We start from the raw sequence: 23047 nt of genomic DNA, 5'->3' as shown, positions 1-23047 counted from the left end.
ATGCCCGCCACCACTGCACAGTAACAATTAAATATGTACTTTTCTCTGGGTGTCTCCGTGATGAAAGGCAATTCCCTAAAGTGACACCTTTCTATGACACGTCATATTCTAAAAGACGACAAGTTAGGAGACCGCGACTTTCCTCCCACTATGACGTAGGTTGTAAGTCACGTGACTTTAGCATGTGTGCGTGTCTATGGCGAGCCAGCTCGGATGATTCGTAGCTCATTGCGGAAGTGCTCGTTCTTCCCCACTAAATTCAATATTTTTCATATGGTGTATTTATAAATTGGAACGAATTTTTAAGCGTTGTATATTTGGACCCTTTAATTCCTGTTAAACGATATAATGTGACAAGTTACTATTAAACTAGCTCGCTAGTTTTTAAAGTTCGCACAACGGACGCATGTAAGTGAGAGAGACTTGATTGATTGATCGATACTTTTATTATTAGACTGCACAGTTCAGTACATATTCCGTACAATTGACCACTAAATGGTAACACCCGAATACGTTTTTTTACTTGTTTAAGTCGGGGTCCACGTTAATCAATTCATGGTAAATGTTCCTTTGGCTGTTGCCAACAATAGCAAAAGCTGGAAGTACTAATCAGTCTTAAACTACGTTGCCTTTGAGATGCTCAACAGATCAATATTTTTTTAAAGACCGTGTTGTGTTTTAATATCCATGGTTCAATGATAGAGGATGTTAAATATATGTTTAAGGGAGGGAAGATATGTTGTGCGCTACAAATGCAGCCAGCCTGGCCCCATACAGGATGTCTTGAGACAAAGACCAGGTTGGATTGAAGTCAAAGAGTGAGTGGGTTATACATTCATTATTGCATCATGTCACATCAAAATTCGATGCCATGTTTGTGCTGTTATTGCGTCTTACAGTGACGGCGAATGGGACTTCCACTGGTGTGGTGTGGGCTGGCTGAAGGAGAATTTGTTCATGGAGGAACATGTAAGGGTGAACCACTTTCGCAACCATTACGAGGTAAGGAATCGTGGGCCGGATTTGCTGAAGGTTTGCGCGTGCTAAAACACGTGCAAACTTGTTAGCACACACACGGTGTCGATTGCCTTTCCTAAGTGACAAGGTATTCGTTATCCATCCATCCATCCATTTTCTACCCATACTTGCCAAAACTCCCGATTTCTCCGGGAGACTCACGAATTTCAGTGCCCCTCCCGAAAATCTCCCGGGGCAACCATTCTCCCGAATTTCTCCCAGTTTCTACCCGGACAACAATATTGGGGGTGTGCCTTAAAGGCACTGCCTTTAGCGTCCTCTACAACCTGTCGTTACGTCCGCTTTTCCTCCATACAAACAGCGTGTGCCGGCCGAGTCAAATAATATATGCAGCTTTTACACACTCATAAGTGAATGCATGCATACTTGATCACCAGCCATACAGGTCCCACTGAGGGTGGCCGTATAAACAACTTTAACATTGTTACAAATATGCGCCACACTGTAAACCCACACCAAACAAGAATGACAGACAATGACAATGTTTTTCACTTCATATTACTTTTAAATTGAAAAAAAACCACATAAAAAATGTTATGGTTAAGTTATGTCAATTGAGTTTGCAGTTTTCTACTGTAAAATCTACAGTTGTTTTGAAAATGGAAGAACAGTACCACATTTTTTTTTGTGGTAAAAACTGGCAGCTCAGTTTCTAAAATGATTTACAGTTAATATTTACATTAATATGTTGCAAACACCCTGCGATGAGGTGGTGACTTGTCCAGGGTGTACATTGCCTTCCGCCCGATTGTAGCTGAGATAGGCACCAGCGCCCCCCGCCACCCCAGAGGGAATAAGCGGTAGAAAATGGATGGATGGATGTTGCAAACAATCATAAATTCTACAGTAAATTTCTGGCGACTAAGCTGCCAGTTTTTTTCAAAGTAAAAAAACAGTGGTACTGTTCTTCCATTAACGGTAATGTGTTGCACAACTGTATATTTTCAGTAAAAATCTAGTGACTAAGTTTCCAGTTTTTTTATTGTAAAATCCAAAAATGGTTTATAATGCATGTATAAAAATATATATAATAATCAAATGCCTAGGCAAATTTTTATCAGCCATAACTGCGATGTGACTCTCAATGAAAATGAGTTTGACACACCTGGTCTATGTGTCTACGTGGTAAAAGCCGCTTATGGTACACGCAATGTCTGTATTTTAATAATGCGGCCTACACTACTTTTCAATTGCATGCATAGTCTTAGTAGATCACGCGCAACAGGCCCACCTATTTTGCACACTATTTTATAGATTGCGCACGCTGTTTAGCGCCAGGTATTTAGATCTTAGTGGATCAGGCCCCATTTGTCGAGCTTTGTTTTATCAATCTTCAGTTTGTCAACATCAAATGATAATTTTGTCTGTGTTAATGATTCAGCTGACTCGCAAAGACTTCATGTTGAAAAACCTGAAGAGGTTCAAAAAGAATCTAGAAAGGGAGGCCAGCTGCATGGAAGGCTCCAAATGTGATTTCTTCCCCTGTACCTTCGCACTGCCTAATGAGTATCATCTCTTTGTGGAGGAGTTTAAAAGAAACCCTGGCAGCACTTGGATCATGAAGCCGGTAAGTTGATCGCAGATGGAATATGACCGCCATAGGGAAAAAATGACAGCTATTCAGTATATATAAAATGTAAATATCCTCACTTAATGTAAAGAAAAACAATGAATTGGTATTATTTTACAGGCAGCAAAATCTCAAGGCGCAGGAATCTTCCTTTTTAAAAAGCTGAAAGACATCATGGATTGGAGGAAGGTAAATGTGTGTTTATTTTTGAATAAAAACAGAAGGACAGACCCGCCTGATATAATCTGATTGATGACATTGTCTTTCAGCATGATGCCACTCGCTCAGAGGAGCAGAAAGATGCCAGTCAAGTGGAAAGCTATGTGGCGCAGCGCTATATTGAGAACCCCTACCTGCTTGGTGGTAATTCACTGATTCAAAAATACTGTACAACTTTCATAGGAAGAAGTAGACGAATATTTGATTTTGTCTCCATAGGCAGAAAGTTTGATCTGCGGGTCTATGTGATGGTCACATCAGTATGTAAATACATATGTGAAGTCAACATTCTATTTTAGATTGTATTTTTTTGCATCTAACATGTAATGTTGTGGCCCAGTATTTTCCATTGAAGGCATGGCTTTATCGGGAGGGCTTTGCTCGCCTGTCAAGCACACGTTTCTCCCTGAGTAGTATTGATGACAAGTGTATCCTTTTTAAAACATCTAACAATGATATTTATGATAGTTGTGTGGTTTTATTTTTAACGCACTGCTTATTTCTTGAACAGAAGTTTGGTAATGTTCCTTAGTGCCTTTTACAGACGTACATCTCACCAATGTGGCTGTTCAAAAAACAGCACCTGACTATGATCCAGAAAAAGTGAGTCATTTCACGTTAGCAAAAAATAATGTTGGGGTTTTCCCCACCCCTAAAAGCTTGTGCCCACCTTTACACAGGGATGTAAATGGAAGATCCAGAAGCTCCGTCGGTACCTGACTGCAAAACACGGACGGCTGGTAGTAGAAACTCTGTTCAAGGAGATGGATAACATCTTCATCAGCAGTCTACAGAGTGTGCAAAAGATCATTATAAATGACAAACACTGCTTTGAACTCTATGGCTATGACATTATGTTGGATGAGAACCTCAAACCGTGAGTTTAAATACAAAAACACACGTTTGTGTTGGTATACATGTCAGCACTGCATCAAGCAGCTGCACTCACTGGTATTTATGTATGTTTATTGCACAAACAGACAAGTATACTTGCATGGACAGGTACATATATTTGCACATAAATGCATGTTCACATGCAGAGACAAGCAAAACTGGTCTGTTATTATTACTCAGCTACATGTTTTAAAAATAAAGTTGTACAATTTTAGTGTCTGAATGATCAGCAATTTACTTCAAGTAACTTGGAAAAATTACGTGTATAGTCAATGATCCTGTTGTAAAATAATAATGACAGCGTGTCCTGTATACGCGTATCTTTTTTCTACCTATAAGGCTTGACTGAAATGCTTGCTGTTTTCCAGATTATGATCAAAGTGACAGTACCCCATATGTCTTTGCAGATGGTTGATTGAAGTGAACGCATCTCCTTCGCTTGCACCCAGTAGTCAAGAGGATTATGACATGAAATACAGCTTGCTGGAAGATACTGTAAATATTGTGGATATGGAAGGAAGGTAAAATACAGTATCTCCTGACATAATTAGCCCGTTTGATATTTTGTAAAACTAGAAATAAATATTTTGTACTAAGTTAAGGGATGACATTACAACAATCGAAACCTTGTTTACAATGCACACCAAATCCGATTTTTATTTTTGCTCTAAAGTGACACAGATTGAATACTTTTTCCAAGTCTAAACGCTCCAAAGTGCTTCAAATCCGATTTTCTTGCGTCAGATTTGGGTCACATCAGGAGGTAGTCCGAATGCGATTGGAATCTGATCTTTTCAAATGCGACCCTTGATTGCGACTTTTACGTCATCTTCGAGCGAGCTACGTTATTTGTTAAAGCGCAAGAAAGACGCGGCTTGACAGCGGAAGTGGATACGTCATCACAAAATCCGGTTTCGGTGAGCAAACAGTTTTTTGTCGGTCAAATTTTGGGCGCATTACTAGTCAACAATCCGCATTTAATAGGATTTATGTCATTTCTATATACCAGTATATACAAACCCTGTTTCAATATGAGTTGGGAAATTGGGTTAGATGAAAATATAAACAGAATACAATGATTTGCAAATCCTTTTCAACCCATATTCAGTTGAATGCACTACAAAGGCAAAATATTTGATGTTCAAACTCATAAACTTTATTTTTTTTTGTAGATAATAATTAACTTAGAATTTCATGGCTGCAACACGCACCAAAGTAGTTGGGAAAGGGCATGTTCACCACTGTGTAACATCACGTTTTCTTTTAACACTCAAACGTTTAGGAACTGAGGAAACTAATTGTTGAAGCTTTGAAAGTGGAATTATTTCCCATTCTTGTTTTATGTAAAGCTTCGGTCGTTCAACAGTCCGGGGTTTCCGCTGTCGTATTTTACGCTTCATAATGCGCCACACATTTTCGATTGCAGACAGGTCTGGACTGCAGCCAGGCCAGTCTAGTACCAGCACTGTTTTACTACAAAGCCACACTGTTGTAACACGTAGCTTGGCATTTTCTTGCTGAAATAAGCAGGGGCGTCCATGATAACGTTGCTTGGACGGCAACATATGTTGCTCCAAAACGTGTATGTACCTTTCAGCATTAATGGTGCCTTCACAGATGTGCAAGTTACCCATGCCTTGGCCACTAATACACCCCCATACCATCACACATGCTGGCTTTTCATCTTTCCGCCTAGAACAATCTGGGGGGTTCTTTTCCTCTTTGATCCGGAGGAAACAACGTCCACAGTTTCCCCAAAGAAATTGAAAAGTGGACTTGTTAGACCACAGAATACTTTTCCACTTTGCATCAGTCCATCTGAGATGAGCTTCGGCCCAGCGAAGCTGGCGGCGTTTCTGGGTGTTCTTGATAAATGGCTTTCGCTTTGCATAGTAGAACTTTAACTTGCACTTACAGATGTGGCGACGAACAGTATTTAGTGACAGTGGTTTTCTGAAGTGTTCCTGAGCCCATGTGGTGATATCCTGTAAAAATTTATGTCGGTTTTTGATACAGTGCCGTCTGAGGGATCGCAGGTCACGGTCATTCAATGTTGGTTTCCGGCCATGCCGCTTACGTGGAGTGATATCTCCAGATTCTCTGAACCTTTTGATGATATTATGGACCGTATATGTTAAAATCCCTAAATTTCTTGCAATTGCACTTTGAGAAAAGTTGTTCTTAAACTGTTTGACTATTTGCTCATGCAGTTGTGGACTAAGGGCTGTACCTCGCCCCATCCTTTCTTGTGAAAGACTGAGCATTTTTGGGAAGCTGTTTTTATACCCAATCATGGAACCCAACTGTTCCCAATTAGCCTGCACACCTGTGGGATGTTCCAAATAAGTGTTTGATGAGCATTCCTCAACTTTATCAGTATTTATTGCCACCTTTTCCAACTTCTTTGTCACGTGTTGCTGGCATTAAATTCTAAAGTTAATGATTTGCAAAAAAAAAACGTTTATCAGTTTGAACATCAAATATGTTGTCTTTGTAGCATATTCAACTGAATATGGGTTGAAAACGATTTGCAAATCATTGTATTCTGTCTATATTTACATCTAACACAATTTCCCAACTCATTTGTATTTTGTACTTTGTACTTTGATTCCGAAGTAGCAAATGTTGAAGAACCAGAATTGATGTATACACTGTGACGTATTTTCTTACTTGCCTGATGTGGGATCTGGGTCGAGGATGTTTTTGTGGCTTGTGCAGCTCTTTGAGACATTTGTGACTAAGGGCTATACAAGATTGATTACATGTTACATACATGCGTAAGCTGTTAACATAAGTGAGTTGACTCAGATCCACGCTGATATTTGTGTCTCCTCTACTTAATAGCCATAAAACGATGAAAACCTTCCCAAATATAATACACTATCGATATCCATTCATATATCACTTTAATTTTTTTAAACGTAAAAAAGACCCTAATTTTAAAAGTGTGACTGCTTTATATTTTATTTTGTAGTACTGGTACCGATTTTCTTGTTCATTTACAGAATCTGGTCAACTTCCTTTGTTTTCATTTTATCAAACTGTGCATGCAAGCGATGTATAATGTAAAAATCTAATTATTTTCATCGGAATGAGATAATTATGAGGTCTGAAAAAATATACAAATAAAATGTATAAATATTATAATGTATCAATGTATAAACATTGGGGCCTGTGCACATTTATACTGAAGTCTGATAAAAATCACATATTACTTGTAATTCAAGCAGTCAGCTGTGAAAATGTGGTCTACTTTGGTCTGCAGTGTAAACATACTCTAAAAGTGGTGTACCTTCTCAGGTTGACTGGGAAGGAGAAAAGAGTGGGCGGATATGATCTCATGTGGAATGATGGGCCTGTCTATAGAGAGGAAGTCGACCCTGAAATATTTGGCTGTTCGTGTTTAAAAGCCAACACATACTTAGGTAAGGCAGCTCCTTTGGTCCAGAAATGTTTACACTATGTGACAGGGCATGACACAACAACACATTATCATTTGTGAACTGAGAAAGTGTGTTTTCCTTTTTTTTTTTTTGCAGGGTGTGAAAATGATAGGGCAAGCCAGCTCATTTGGCTTTTTAAACATTTTCAATCCCAGAAGAAAATGTAAGCTTTAAAATTTATTGTGTTGAATAAAAAAAATTCACATTTGCCGTATTGTGTTGTGCATCTTTTCTCTTGCTGCGCCGTGTTCCACACTCAAGCAGTGTGTGGGTAGCCTTATAGCCGTGTCCACTGCACAAGAAGAAAGTGACAGCGTCGGCAAGATGGGAGGAGGCGGAACTGAGACTGGGAAGGGTTGGGGCCGCCTTTTGAGGTACTTAGCGTCCATGCTGACATTAGGGGTAGACGAGAGTACATTCATCGGCGGTCACTCGAAGGAGTTTGACAATCCTCCTGGTAGGGGTGTATCCCTTTAAGGAGGATGCCTGTGAGTGACTTTGTTTAACGTGGGGAGACTGGTGCAAAGGCAGTCACCACACAATCCTTGACAGAATCGGGTCAGGGTCCAGTGGCATGGAGTACAAGATTACTGGGGACCCTTTTCTGCTGCAGCTTTTTTTCCGCCATCGCAGCCATTGTAGTAGTTCTTAAATCTACTGCCTTCCGCCTGCTCTCCCATTGAGGTCTCCACTGTATCCCTGGCTAGGGGGCAGTCAGGTACTGTCTTTGGCAAGGGCCACCTGGGGTCACAGTAGTAAAGGGGTTAATCTAAACAAATAGAGAAAAGAGGAAAACATTACAATCGAATTATATACACATTATTATGCAGCAATATACACGCATGTGCATACATAATATAATATAAAGGTTTACATAAATATATACTGTACTTAACTATGCATGAACTTCAACAAGTTCTAAGCTTCAGAGCCATAAATGGCTATGTGGTCTCCGTCGCCATCTTGAGGCCAAACTACGCCATCGCAGTTGCAATGACGTTATATAAACTAAGCGTGAATGGAAACGCCTTCAACGAGACTTAATTATTTCTTGATTGACCCAAAAACACCTGAACTTAGCATACAATGCACCAAACGTGCATAAGTAGCAAGGCATGACATTCAGTTCAAATGCTGTAACAATATATGACAAACTTACTTTTCGTTTAACGCACACAAGACAGGCTACCACCATTGATTGAAACCGGCTGTTCTGACAAAGACGTGATTTAAAGGGGAAATTACGTCATAGATTGACCTAAGAACTTAAAGGCACAGGAACATTACACAACTGGTTAACGGCACACCATAGGCTTTCGTACACTGTCATTGAGTGGGGACTGAATCAGGGGCGTCACTAGACCTAATACTGTACTGGGGAGCACCTGTGGCACAAATAATTCATGTGAGCGTGCAAAGCGCAAACATTTTTAGCACTTATAGATCATAAAAAATACAGAAATAGTGCTTTAAACTATGAAATCATATCAGATTATGTTGTATGGATCTTTGATTAACCACCTGAAATTAACTAATGCATTTGACCTACTTATGCACTTTTTTACTCCAGACTTCTAAACTGCTACTGGTAAAACCAAAAAGGAAGAGCAATGAATCTTTTTGAAATATATATTGCAGTAATCATCTGCAAATTTAACATCTACAAAAGTAAAACAAAAAATAAAGCACCCCTACATTTCTGGGTTCTTTTATATTATTTAATTTCCATTTATGGTAATGTGGCTAATCCTATTTCAGATACACAAAACTATAAAATATACACGGAACAATAAAGCCACAGTAGTAAAATAAATGAACAACTGTTGTGTGTCTGTTCAGGGAATCATTTTCTGATAATTAAACTGTAACGTCTCCTTTTCATTTGTGCAAAGTGGTCAATCACTCTTGACAGACATGGAAATATTACAGTAACTGTTATACAGTTAACCAGTGGTGCCCAACTGCTGGGTCGTGACATAAAAGTTGATTGTGCGTCATTTTCAGTGAGTCGCAGTCAGATGTGTGCATGGAAAAAAAAAAGTGTAGGGAGAAAAAAATCAAATTGTGGCAACAAAACCAGATATTTTTAGCCATTTTTCTAGTGACTATTAGTGAGTATTTTAGCAAAAGGCAAACCGACTAACAAGTTGGAGGACTCAGGACAGACATGGAAATATATATTTTTTTAAATCTAAATTGGGCAACAAAACCCGATATTTTCAGCCATCTTTCTAAAAACAAATACAGAAATGTTTCTATTTTTTCTGGAAACAAAACCAGATGCTTTAGCTGTAGCCATTTTTCTGGTGACAAAACAAGATTATTTTAGTCAAAGTCACACCGATTAACAAGACAAGTCTACTGTGCTATTTTTCTGTGAAATAAACATGAATGATTTAAAAATTTGGCTCACAACTTGATATGAAAAAATGTTTTTCTTCCTGAAAACCATTTGAGAAGCACTCAACTCACACATGCTTACTCCAAATCATCATTGATGCAGAGGTCCTGAGCAGAACCAGCAGACAATAACCAACATTATATTTCATGTTGATTGGAAATTCCCCAGACAGCTCGTACAGCAAATGGATATGTTTGTCTTGATACAAGGAATAACGTTAGCTAACTTAGCATCAACTTAAGACAATGATGTTGCCTAGCTAGCTAGGACCTCTCTTACATCTCTCATTCCTCGCTTCTTCTTCTCTGCTGCGGGCGAATAACTTTCTTAAATCCATCTAGGAGTTACAGTTTGAGTCAAATCAAAATCAAAATATTGTAATTAACAAATTGTTGTTGGCTAACGTGACCTACCTCACGCAGTGATTCTCATCCTCTGTCTGTCTCTCTCTCTCCCTCTCTCTATCTCTCAACTGAAGTCTCAATCCACACGTGAATAAATTACCATATTAAGTAGCCATGTGCTCACTGTTACGTGGAGTGAATACAGTAGCAATCAATTACCATACTAAGTAGTATGTGCGCTGTTGTCTATGTTATGTAGACTTAAAACTCTAAAGCGTTTTTTTTTAGTGGTGAAATTTTTACTGGGGCACTGCAGATCAACAGTGGGGCACGTGCCCCAGTGAAATCTGTCTGGCGACGCCCCTGGACTGAACACACATTGCCTGGAACTTAAGCCAGGCAAGTCAACCGCTAATCTCAAGCACCATATAATGTGTTTTTATTATATGACAGTAAAACAAATACTGTATTTTGTTTTCATTATTATTAGGTGTTCACATGGTTTTACTGTCTCTGCTAGTTAACATACATGTTGTTTTTGTGTGGTGTGGTGTGGTGGAACCAACTTGAGAAACTGCAGGTATCTTTATCGACGCACAATAGGGCTAGTGCTGATGTACTTACCGGTTACTGTGTGTTTTGCTGCCTGCTCTGCTGCAGAAAGAAAGGCCCTAATAGGGTGACCAGGACAGCGGAGAAGATTATTGGCCACCCTCTGCCTTCCCTAGAGGTAATTGCTTAATCTCACTGCCTCGACAGCAGAGAAGATCCTGGCATAGACAGATCCCACCCTGGTGTGCATGCGTTCAACCTGCTGCCATTAGGGAGCAAAAACAGGACAAACTGCGTTAAAAACAGTTTTTACCTATGGGCTATTAGGATATTAAATCTGTACTACTGTTCTTCACTATTGCATTGCTGTTTGTATATTATTTATGTACTTATTTTTAACTGCACCTAACAGAGTAGCTACCTATTTTACCATCATGCTCACCTGTTAGAAGATAATAAAGCCATTCCATGTTTTCTGTCGATCGCTCACTGGCAAATCTTGAAAGGAACCATCAAAGGTCCGAAAAGGGTGACCAGGACAGCGGAGAAGATTATCGGCCACCCTCTGCCTTCCCTAGAGGTTATTGCTCAATCTCACTGCCTTGACAGAGCAGAGAAGATCCTGGCATAGAAAGATCCCACCCTGGTCTGCATGTGTTCAATCAGCTGCCATTAGGGAGCAAAAGCAGGACAAACTGAGTTAAAAACAGTTTTTACCTATGGGCTATTGGATATTAAATCTGTACCACTGTTCTTTACTGTTGCACTGCTGCTTGTATATTATTTATGTACTTATTTTTAACTGCACCTAACAGAGTAACTACCTATAGTACCATCGTGCTCACCTGTTAGAAGATAATAAAGCCGTTCTATGTTTTTCTGTCGATTGCTCACACTGGCAAATCTTCAAAGGAACCATTAAACTAGGGATACTTGAAATGAAGCACAACTAAAAGTTTAAAAATGGATACAAATAATGTGACCGATATTGTTACCGTAAAAAACTACATAATGATTTTTGACATTGAAAAATGTTTTTATTACACCCTAATGTGCTCAAGACTGTATCGTGTAGAATCGTCCATTAGTGACGTCAAAAGCACACAAACATGGCTATTTGTAGTACATATCAATGAATGCTTTTTATCAAAACATTTTTGTATTTACACTATTTATATTCTAACCTTCACCAAATTACTGTTTCCCCCTAGTTTCCGGGTAAAGCGGAAGTACACCGGAAGTAGCCTGTTAATGTGTTGTGACGTTACCTTGACAACAAGCTCTGTCATGAACGTTTTCAAACTTTTTACAACTACAAGTAACTCGTCGTCACAATGATGTCATTGTCAAAGAACAAGGTAAACTTGCATGTGAATCTTTGATGTCATGTCGTGCTACGAATTTGAACGATGTTGGCAAAATTCGCCAGGCTCAAGTTGGCCAAGTTCTCGTTTTGAGTCGCCGCACAGTAGACTTAATTAGTTGTGTTATCATAAAACAGAATAGATTCTGATAAAGTACTTAATGTTTACCTCTCTTGTGACTTATGTTTTGGTAATTGAGAAGTCTATAACACAACTAAAAACAGTAGTGTTAGTCACTGCTGGACCAGTATGCGCATGCGCTGCAAACATTACATATGTTACAATATCATATTAATGATACAACGTATTTTTTTTAACAGTACTACACAATAAGCGAAAATCATTTTCGAATAACGGAGCACTTCAGTAATTACGCAGAAATGCAAGCAATCTGACCAGAATGTCACTATAGGGATTAAAAAGGGCGTTTTAAATGTATCTAACGATGTGGATGGATAAAAGTTGTATACAATTTTTAATTGTAGTTGTTGACTATTTGAGATTATTAGTTAATAATGTCAGGAACCAGTTGCTTGGAAGAAAATAAATATATATTGAAATGTATTTTTGAAAAACTGCCATTGAGTAGGGCAGTATTTTTCAATCACTGTGCCGCGGCACACTAGTGTGCCGTGGGATACAGTCTGGTGTGCCGTGGGAGATTATCTAATTTCCCCTATTTTGGTCAAAAATATTTTTGCAAACCAGTAATTATAGTCTGTAAATGATGTGTTGTTGTTGTTGAGTGTCGGTGCTGTCTATAACCGTGTAATACTCTTCCATATTAGTAGGTGGCAGTCGGTAGCTAATTGCTTTGTAGATGTCGGAAACAGCGGGAGGCAACGTGCAGGTAAAAAGGTATCTAATGCTTGAAACAAAAATAAAAAAAAAGGTGAGTGCCCCATAGAAAAGGCATTGAAGCTTAGGGAAGGCTATGCAGAACGAAACTAAAACTGAACTGGCTACAAAGTAAACAAAAATAGAATGCTGGACGACAGCAAATACTTACTGTGGAGCAAAGACAGCGTCCACAAAGTACATCTGAACATGACATGACAATCAACAATGTCCCAACGAAGAAAGATAAAAACAACTGAAATATTATTGAGTGCTAAAACAAAGTACATGCGGGAAATATCGCTCAAAGGAAGACATGAAACTGCTACAGGAAAATACCAAAAAGAGAGAAAAAGCCACCAAAATAGGAGCGCAAGACAAGAAGTAAAGGACTACACACAGGAAAACAGCAAAAAAGTCAAAATAAGTCAGGGTGTGATGTGACAGGTGTTGACAGTACACCTACTTTGAGACAAGTTTTTTAATAATTTCTGTTGGTGGTGTGCCTCCGCATTTTTTCACCGCAAAAAATGTGCCTTGGCTCAAAAAAGGTTGAAGAACACTGGATTAGGGAATGGAAGTTGATGAGTTTTTGCGCATGCTCATATAAATCGGGCCGTGACCGTCAAAAATCATCATAACTACGTCACGCTGCAATTTGAACCTCTATAGAAATACTGTACGAGTGCCTCGAATATTAGCTTGCCCTTTCCATTGTTGAAAATGTTACTATATTTTACATTTGGGGACGGTGTGGCGCAGTTGGAAGAGTGGCTGTGCCAGCAACCTGAGGGTTGCTGGTTCAATCCCCACCTTCTACCGTCCTAGTCACGTCCGTTGTTTCCTTGAGCAAGACACTTCACCCTTGCTCCTGATGGGTCCTGGTTAGCGCCTTGCGTGGCGGCTCCCGTCATCAGTGTGTGAATGGGTGAATGCGGAAATACCGTCAAAATGTTTTGAGTTACTTAAAAAAAGGTAGAAAGGCGCTATATAAGTATAACCCATTTACTAATCACTTCATCTGGATCACCCCAAAGTAAACTAACAATTCACATAATATCTCCATTCATCCATCCATCCATCCATCTTCTTCCGCTTATCCGAGGTCAGGTTCGCGGGGGCAGCAGCCTAAGCAGGGAAGCCCAGACTTCCCCCCCCTTGCCACTTCGTCCAGCTCTTCCCGGGGGAACTCTTCCCAATGTGTCCTGGGTCTTCCCCGTGGCCTCCTACCGGTTGGACAAGCCCTAAACACCTGCTTAGGAAGGCGTTCGGGTGGCATCCTGACCAGATCCCCGAACGACCTCATCTGGCTTCTCTCGATGTGGAGGAGCAGCGGCTTTACTTTGAGCTCCTCCCAGATGGCAGATCTTCTCACCCTATCTCTAAGGGAGAGCCCCGCCACACGGCGGAGGAAACTCATTTCGGCCCCTTGTACCCGTGATTTTGTCCTTTCGGTCAGAACCCAAAGCTCATGACCATAGGTGAGGATGGGAACGTAGATCGACTGGTAAATTGAGAGCTTTGCCTTTCGGCTCAGCTCCTTCTTCACCACAACCGATCGAGACAGCGTCTGCATTACTGAAGACGCTGCAGTGATCAGCCTCTCGATCTCACCATCCACTCTTCCCTCACTCGTGAACAAGACTCCTAGGTATTTGAACTCCTCCACTTGGGGCAGGGTCTCCTCCCCAACCCAGAGGAGGAGACATACTATCTCAATTGTTTAAAACGAAGTGTTGTAGTTTTTCTTGCATTGCCTTTACCTTCACATTATACACCTCATAAGATAGAATATTTGAAATGTCTTTTTGTCACCATCTTCCTTGTGTTTTATTGATGCCAGCACATTTTCTATGGAAATAAAATCTTATTTTTTTCTTTAACATTTGCCAACATCTCAGTTCAAAAAGTTGAACGATTGTAGCAAACCAGCCGAGAAGCGGTGAGTAATTCTACATTGTTTTGAAAATTAAATAATTTTGTTGGATCATGCATGATCTGAATATTAGTGTTTGCAGGGAGGGGAAATGTGTTGTGCGTTTCAAATGTGGAACCGCCGGTACCATGCATGATGTCTTGAAACAAAGGCCGGGCTGGGTCGAAGTCAAAGAGTAAGTATGGAGCTGTTTACAAAAATATCATCCGTTTTTTTATTGAGTCTATTCCTTTTCTTTCAGTGATGGTGAATGGGACTTCCACTGGTGTGAAGTAGGATGGCTTAGGGAGAATTTTGATCATTCATTCATGGAGGAACATGTAAGGATAAACCACTTCCGCAACCGTTACGAGGTGAGGAAGCACGTGCCTTACTTGTTTTATGTATGTAATCCACAGCTTTAAGTAATGAAAGTAAGGTTTTTATGTTTCAGCTGACCCGCAAAGACTTCCTGTTAAAAAACCTAAAAAGATACAAAAGGGCTCTAGAAAGGGGGGAGAGCTGCACAGAGGTTTCCAAATGTGATTTTTTCCCATGCAGCTTTGCACTGCCTAATGAATACCATCTCTTTGTGGAGGAGTTCAAGAGAAACCCTGGCAGCACCTGGATAATGAAGCCGGTTAGTAGATGTCAGATGGAATGCAATAATGTAATACAGCTGAATGTTCACAATGAACGGGAACCAACCTTTTATATAGATGTTTCATCCCTTACAATGGCATATTTCAGGGATATTCCACTACCGTATTTTTCGGACTATAAGTTGCAGTTTTTTTTTCATAGTTTGGCCGGGGGTGCGACTTATACTCAGGAGCGACTTATGTGTGAAATTATTAACAAATTACCATAAAATATCAAATAGCTCATTCACGTAAGAGACTAGACGTATAAGATTTAATGGGATTTAGCGAATGGGAGTGATAGATTGTTTGGTAAACATGTTCTATATGTTATAGTTATTTGAATGACTCTTACCATAATATGTTATGTTAACTTACCAGGCACCTTCTCAGTTGGTTATTTATGCGTCATATAACATACACTTATTCATCCTATTGTTCACTATTCTTTATTTATGTTAAATTGCCTTTCAAATTTCTATTCTTGGTGTTGGGTTTTATCAAATAAATTTCCCCCAAAAATGTGACTTATACTCCGAGCGATTTATACTCCGAAAAATACGGTAAAATGTTTTGAGGGCCACATTTCCAGAAAGTGAGGTACAGGGGGGCTGGACTTAGACTTAGTTTTAATTTGTATATTCTAGAAAACCAGTATCGTCGACAGTAGACATTTAATTTTGGTCTATTCATTTTGTCAGAATTACAGGAGCAATCTTCTTTTTTTGAAGACCTTCTGTAAAGAAAAGCATGTCAAAGATAATCTCTATGACAGCACTCTAGTGAATTTAAGAATCTACTGCAAAAAATGTGAGTCTCTCACAAGTGTTTTGAACCTTGAATAGCCCAAATGATGAAAAAGAGAGAAATTCAAATGGTGCCTTGAGGAACACCACTAGTTTTAACTAAAGATGTTTAACTAATGACTACTGGCTGCATCTGAAGTGAAGTGAATTATATTCATATAGCGCTTTTTCTCGAGTAACTCAAAGCGCTTTACATAGTGAAACCCAATATCAAATTTTTACATATATACCAGTGTGGGTGGCACTGGGAGCAGGTGGGTAAAGTGTCTTGCCCAAGGACACAAAGGCAGTGACTAGGATGGAGCGGGGATTGAACCTGCAACCCTCAAGTTGCTGGCACGGCCGCTCTGCCAACCGAGCTACAGTATACTGCCCCAAGTAAATAAGCTACAGCGACACCTTTGTTATATAAATCACATTACACATAAAATAAAGATCACGTTCTTTAGATCACGTTGCATAGGAATCCTTATTTTTACCCTTTTCTTTTCGAAAAAGTTATGCAATGTTGCTCGGCTGCCTAAACCTCCTTGGTGGATTGTGCCTCCACGTCACAGAATTGGACTATCCACCAGTCGGTCTGTGTTATATTGGACTGAATTATATTGAGCTTTTGAGCATATGAAAAAAGTGTAACTTCCAAAAAGGAGAGGACCTAAAGGGATACTCTGAGGAACGCCTCAGTTACTGTATGTAAATCACAAGTCTGGACCCCAGTGTTCTCTGTTTGTTAGCATGTTAAAATGTCATTGCAAGGATCTTCCATTGTGTTTACAGTGGTCAAAGTTCCTTTATACAACAGGAGCACTCTTTGTGTTTTTTGGAATTTGCTACAAAAATGTTTGTCTCCCAAGTTTCTAACTGAACCTGGGGGCCAGTAAAGTGTCATTCCCGGGCCGGATTTGACCCATGAGCCGCCAGTGTAAGAGCTCTGCACTATGTGCTCTAAAGACTTACATTTGTTTTGCATTAGAATGAGTATAAAAGACCACTCCACTTAGCAACTGCATTTAAGGAGATTTCTCTGTATTATTTTACAGGCTGCAAAATCTCAAGGCGCAGGCATCTTCCTTTTTAGAAAACTGAAAGACATCATGGACTGGAAGAAAGTAAATGTGTCTTTACTTTTGAATATGAACATATGTACATACCAGCATGATATAATCTGATTGATGACATTGTCTCTCAGCATGACGCCAGTCGCTCAGAAGATCAGAAAGATGCAGCTCAAGTGGAAAGCTATGTGGCGCAGTGCTATATTGAGAACCCCTACCTGCTTGGTGGTAATTCACTGACTCAAAAATACTGTACAATGTTCCCTCGATTACTTTCGGAACACCCCTGTGGTGTGTACATTTCCTTCAAGTAGGGAGACTATTTGTTGTAGGATTTTCGGTACTTCAACATTATATGTATTCAGCTCTGTGTTTTTCTTTGTGAGCTCTCCACACACTCTTATATGCACTTTAAATGCTTCATACAATCTAAAACTGGCATAATTTTAACACTTCAATGGGCTCTCGAATCTCAATGTAAACTCCATGTACTTTAAAATCTGCAGTTCACTGAACCCCAGGCTTTTTGTGGCACTATTTCGGCCTCCAATATTACCTATGTAACACGCCAGGGCTGACTGCAGCCGAGTGAGTATTATAAACATGTAGGTGTTGTTTAATGATTAGATCGTTTTCTTCACATTAAAAACTTATTTCGAAATTGTAAAACTTTTTTTATGCTTTTGCAATGGAAATTAACCATTTGTTTATTAATTTTTTATTTTTTATTTTTTTGTTTTGTTTTTGTAATTTTATCCAATCCAACAAAACAATACACAAGAAATATACCATTTATAATTAATAGGTCTTCCTACGCCAAAATTAATTTACCCAACACCAATTAGCGGGGACTCTATTACTCTTGGCAACAAGAAGCAGACTTAGCTATGGGAGTGAAAGCATAAAAGATTCAACCAACATAAATGCAACTCATGTAGTTTATAAGTAGATATTAAAAATAAGGTAACATTACAAGGTGTGTGAAGATATGTATTTACTATAAATAATCATGTATGAACACCAAACAAAACTACATTGACCTTTATTTACTTCAATCCACTATGTTTAGTATTGTGTTTATATTCCAGGTAATGTCCAAAGTTTATCTGAAAAGGTGAAAAAACCTATGTTGATATGTTCAAGGGAAAACATTTTTGCAATCGTATTGAAGCCAATTCAAATCTGCTATGTCGCTCTGTCATTAATTGAACAAGTAAACAAAACACAATAATGAGCAAAAACTGAAAAAAATATTTTTAGACATTATTACAATATATATTCTTTGGGAACTGACCTTTTTTTGTAATTTTGCCTATCATTCACAACCCTTATGAGAGAGTATTCGTTTTTGGATTCTAAATTGTAATGATTGTCTCAATTTGGAATCTATTTATACATCCATTTTGCTACCGCTTGTCGCTTTTGGGGTGGCGGGGGGTGCTGAAGCCTTTCTCAGCTGCCTTCGGGCGGAAGGCGGTGTATACCCTGGACAAGTTGCCACTTCATCACAGGGCCAACACAGATAGACAGACAACATTCACACTCACATTCACACACTAGGGCCAATTTAATGTTGCCAATTAACCCATTCCCCAGGTGTATGTTTTTAACAATCATTCTAAATAAGTATCCAAAAAACTCCAACAATACTCCTTTTACATCTCTTGAATATTAACAAAGTATTAGAAATATTGTTATTATAAGCATTCAAACAGAGAAACCATTAATTGACACACTGAGCTCATAATCGCCTGTTAGTTACTGATAGTTAAGTCTAGATTATAAGTCACGCCTCTTACCTGGATAGAATAAGGTTATGGAAGTTGATCATCTTTGACATTCGACCTACACCTGGAGATGGCAAGAAAGACACAAAAAGACGCTGGCTTGCGACACCTTTTTTTGTTATATAACCATTAGCAAGGATTATGATTAATTCTTCATCTAATTAAAACATCCCATCATCCATCCATCCATCCATTTTCTACCGCTTATTCCCTTTCGGGGTCGCGGGGGGCGCTGGCGCCTATCTCAGCTACAATCGGGCGGAAGGCGGGGTACACCCTGGACAAGTCGCCACCTCATCGCAGGGCCAACACAGATAGACAGACAACATTCACACTCACATTCACACACTAGGGCCAATTTAGTGTTGCCAATCAACCTATCCCCAGGTGCATGTCTTTGGAAGTGGGAGGAAGCCGGAGTACCCGGAGGGAACCCACACATCCCATCAGTCAGCATCCAATTGAGAGCAGACGTTGTACAGTAAGAGAAAGCGGCTCCCATAAGCTTTGCTGTTAGCTGGCTTTCATATACATTTATTAACGAGTCAGAATACATTATAAAAAAGAAAAACATGTGTTAATCTCAAATAAAGATTGTTAACAATAGACGCAATTACCAAAAATTGCTGTTACCTTGTAACGAAAAGATTTAGGTTTTGTATATATTCAGCATGAGATCATTATATAATACAGCCATAAAGCTGCCATGATGACTGCGGTCGAAGCGATGCTAAATTAACAATTATCCCTGTAGGCTTTTGAATGGACACGGCTGCAGTGCTGCCAAACCAAAATAAAACTATTACAAAGTCAAAATTTGGTCAAAAGATAGGACTCAGATGCAGAGTAAGGATTAATCCGGCAGGCTTTTATTTTGAAAGCTTCCTTTCACCTCCAGAGTCAGGGCAATTCAATATAGGCTAGAACTAGACAAGTCGGCGAAAAAGGTTCCACAAAAAGGGAACAACCGAAAATCACTCCAAAAGGAGGACACACAAAAACAATAACGAACTATACTTGGCGCCGTATATTCTATGAAATTTATTACAAACAAAAAATGCTCCAAAAGGAGGGAGAAACATTGGCTATGAAACTTCTACACGGCCCCTAATCTAAAAAAAAAGGTTAACAAAAAATATCACTCAAAAAATTGAGGAAAAGGAAGAACTGTAAGAAAAACAGAAAACTCATCACTTCGGCTGTAAAACTAAATAACACAAAATCACTCTGCTGAGGAGGAGAAAAAGAAAACTCAAAATATTAACGAAGGAATTCAGAATCAAGATTTTCAAACACAAAACGAGGCCAGGATGGCATAGAGGCACGAATAAACGAGACAATCTGGCACAGAACAAAGGGAGGCGTGGGCTTATAATACACAGGAGGGTAATGGAGAACAGGTGGAAACAATCAGGGATAAGGGATAACGTCAGACTGATGACACAAAGGGAAGGGCAAGTGACCTGAAATGAGAGGAGGTACTTTTCAAACTAAAACATGCAATTCACAAGACAGAAAAAAAACAAGATAAGACATCCCTCGCCGCGGTGTGACACAAAGAACACAGCTGAATAGAAGTTAGCAGAAACAAAGTGCAATTGTATTAATTTGGTATTTTTGATTGGCAACACTAAATTGGCCCTAGTGTGTGAATGTGAGTGTGAATGTTGTCTACCTGTGTTGGCCCTGCGATGAGGTGGCGACTTGTCCAGAGTGTAATCCGTCTTCCGCCCGATTGGAGCTGAGATAGGCAAAAGCGCCCCCCGCGACTCTAAATGGAATAAGCGTTAGAAAATGGATGGATGGATTCCGTCCATCAAAATAGAATACGCAAACGCCTGCAGAGCATGACAACCACAATGATAATCAGCGACTCTCATGACACATCGCCATGATCATATAGCCATGTAGTGATTATGCTTGAGACCACAGTATGTGAACTGCAGAGTTGCGAGAGACCACTGTACACCTTACATTCTGTAATAAAAAGTAAACCAATATTTGATTCTGATTTTGTCTCCACAGGCAGGAAGTTCGATCTGAGGGTCTATGTGATGGTCACATCAGTATGTAAATACATATGCTAAGTCAATATTCTATTTAAATTGTATTATTCTTATAGCATCTAATATGGAAATATTTGGCTCAGTATTTTCCATTGAAGGCATGGCTTTATCGGGAGGGCTTTGCTCGTCTTTCAAGCACACGTTTCTCTCTGGATAGTATTGATGACAAGTGTATCCTTGTTGAACATTTAGTGATATTAATGTCGATTGTGTGGTTTTAATATGAACATACTGCTTATTTACTGGACAGGTGGAGAATTTGTGTCATTTCTAAATGTTCCTTAGTGCATTTTTACAGATGTACATCTCACTAATGTGGCGGTTCAAAAAACAGCACCTGACTATGATCCTGAAAAGGTGAGTCATTTATGGAAACTTAACTGTGGAAATCTTCATATTACCTTGTCACTCACCTTGTGCTGGACTTTACACAGGGATGTAAATGGAAGATCCAGAAACTGCGTAAGTACCTGACCGCAAAGCATGGGATACAGGTGGTTGAAACTCTGTTTACAGAGATGGATAACATCTTCATCAGCAGTCTACAGAGTGTGCAGAAGATTATTATAAATGACAAACACTGCTTTGAACTCTACGGCTACGACATTTTGCTGGATAAGAACCTCAAACCGTGAGTTTAGATTTGCCAAACTGTCGGATTATTCTCTGCACATCAACATTCATTGTTTGTGTAAGAAGCTTCGACTGAAATGTTAGTCTTTTTCCACTCCACTCCGCTCTTGCTTGACAATACTTGGTAAACATATGCCATGACATGAACTGTCGTCTTTAACATGTGTATACATGGCCTTGCTCATCGTCTTATGGCAGGTGGTTGATTGAGGTAAACGCTTCTCCGTCGCTCGCACCCAGCAGTCAGGAGGATTACGACATGAAGTACAGACTGCTGGAAGATACTGTAAATATTGTGGATATGGAGAAAAGGTAAATTACGAGAAGTGTTGCTGATATATTTCCGTTTGTATATTTTACTTATGGATGACGATATTGCAGACATGAACAGGGCTGTACCTCCTTAGGTTGACTGGGAAAGAAAAGAGGATGGGCGGATATGATCTTATGTGGAATGATGGACCTGTCTACAGAGAGGATTCTGACTCTGAAATATTTAGTTGTTCATGTTTGAAAGCCAACACAAACTTGGGTAAGGCCACATTGTTTAAGGTATGGAATCTTACTGTTATACAACGTGTCAATAATATGCCATCATTCATTACTCCTGTGACACTCTTATTTTTGTGCAGGATGCATGAATGACAGGGAAAACCATATGTTTAAACAATTTCCAGACCAGAAGATTTGATGTTGTTCCACAAAAGAACTTAATAGGGTATAATGTTCTCATCCAGGTCTGCAAGTAGCTTCACTATTGAATCGTATTTGAAGACTCTGTCAGGTTAGTATAGACCAGTGCTTTTCGATTATTTTCTGTGACACTCCCCCCTGAGGCAGAACATTTTTCACGCCCCCCAATTGTCCACCGCAAATATTGTAAATACTATTGTCAATAAAATTGTTATAAGTACACCTCTGCATAAAATAACATTCTTAATAATGTTACACAAAACATACACCGTCTTTTTATCTTCTCCCACAATAGACGAAGTGAAGCCAAGCGCTACATCCAACCATCATTTTCTACCACTTGTCCCTTTCGGGTCACGGGGGGTGCTGGAGCATATTTCACATACTCTTTATTTTATTCTAATACAGCAAAAAAAACAAAAAACATACCTGCACCCGAGTTTAGTTCACAACTTAGGAGACAAACATTTCAGTTTTTCAAATTCCTAAAAACAAGTCAGTGCTCCTGTCGTATAGAAGAATTTGGACCACTGTAAGCACATTGGAAGATTCTTTCATTGCCATTTTAATTTCCTAAAGCCCAGCATCCCCTACAGCGGACATTTGTATTTGTGCAACATGCCCACTAATGGTACACACAATATTGGAGTTTGTACACATTGTTTAGCGCGCGTTATTTGGATCCCAGTTTATAATAAAAACAATTATAAGCACTGCACCACGTTTTTTTTTAATTTGTTGCCGTAAGTACCTCAATTTATGAGCTTAATTGGTTGTGTGATGAAACTC

At 39.3% G+C, this 23047-nt stretch overlaps 2 protein-coding genes and 1 long non-coding RNA gene across 6 annotated transcripts; 2 read left to right on the top strand and 1 right to left on the bottom strand.

The window, feature by feature from the left end:
* LOC133554747 (probable tubulin polyglutamylase TTLL9) lies at positions 1-7374 on the top strand. 2 transcript variants are annotated; one of them, XM_061903847.1, is made up of 13 exons: positions 1-155; positions 726-818; positions 900-1002; positions 2420-2605; positions 2729-2797; positions 2878-2971; positions 3047-3087; positions 3168-3255; positions 3372-3430; positions 3508-3704; positions 4129-4242; positions 7022-7146; positions 7261-7374. In XM_061903847.1, exons 1-13 carry the CDS (start codon positions 94-96, stop codon positions 7329-7331), a joined length of 1302 nt encoding a protein of 433 aa, XP_061759831.1. In that variant the 5' UTR covers positions 1-93; the 3' UTR covers positions 7332-7374. The 2 variants fall into 2 exon arrangements, with proteins under 2 accessions (XP_061759831.1, XP_061759833.1); XM_061903849.1 differs by lacking the exon at positions 1-155 and adding an exon at positions 162-408.
* On the bottom strand, positions 7218-22660 carry LOC133554749 (uncharacterized). Its single transcript, XR_009807196.1, has 4 exons — positions 21346-22660; positions 10904-11127; positions 10534-10723; positions 7218-7933 (listed from the first exon to the last, which is right to left on the bottom strand). It is a non-coding gene; the product is annotated as an uncharacterized LOC133554749 (long non-coding RNA).
* LOC133554746 (probable tubulin polyglutamylase TTLL9) lies at positions 11325-22942 on the top strand. Of its 3 annotated transcripts, XM_061903845.1 has the most exons (14): positions 11325-11819; positions 14564-14604; positions 14681-14773; positions 14840-14951; positions 15032-15217; positions 17065-17133; positions 17214-17307; positions 20892-20932; positions 21016-21103; positions 21231-21289; positions 21367-21563; positions 21764-21877; positions 21973-22097; positions 22198-22942. In XM_061903845.1, exons 1-14 carry the CDS (start codon positions 11796-11798, stop codon positions 22254-22256), a joined length of 1302 nt encoding a protein of 433 aa, XP_061759829.1. In that variant the 5' UTR covers positions 11325-11795; the 3' UTR covers positions 22257-22942. The 3 variants fall into 3 exon arrangements, with proteins under 3 accessions (XP_061759829.1, XP_061759828.1, XP_061759830.1); XM_061903844.1 differs by having other exon boundaries at positions 21973-22942; XM_061903846.1 differs by lacking the exon at positions 22198-22942 and having other exon boundaries at positions 21947-22092.
* The last annotated feature ends 105 nt before the right edge of the window (positions 22943-23047 follow it).

Source organism: Nerophis ophidion, linkage group LG06 (genome assembly GCF_033978795.1).
Source record: "Nerophis ophidion isolate RoL-2023_Sa linkage group LG06, RoL_Noph_v1.0, whole genome shotgun sequence".
Lineage (NCBI taxonomy): Eukaryota > Metazoa > Chordata > Actinopteri > Syngnathiformes > Syngnathidae > Nerophis > Nerophis ophidion.
This window is presented reverse-complemented; position numbering and strand designations above follow the sequence as displayed.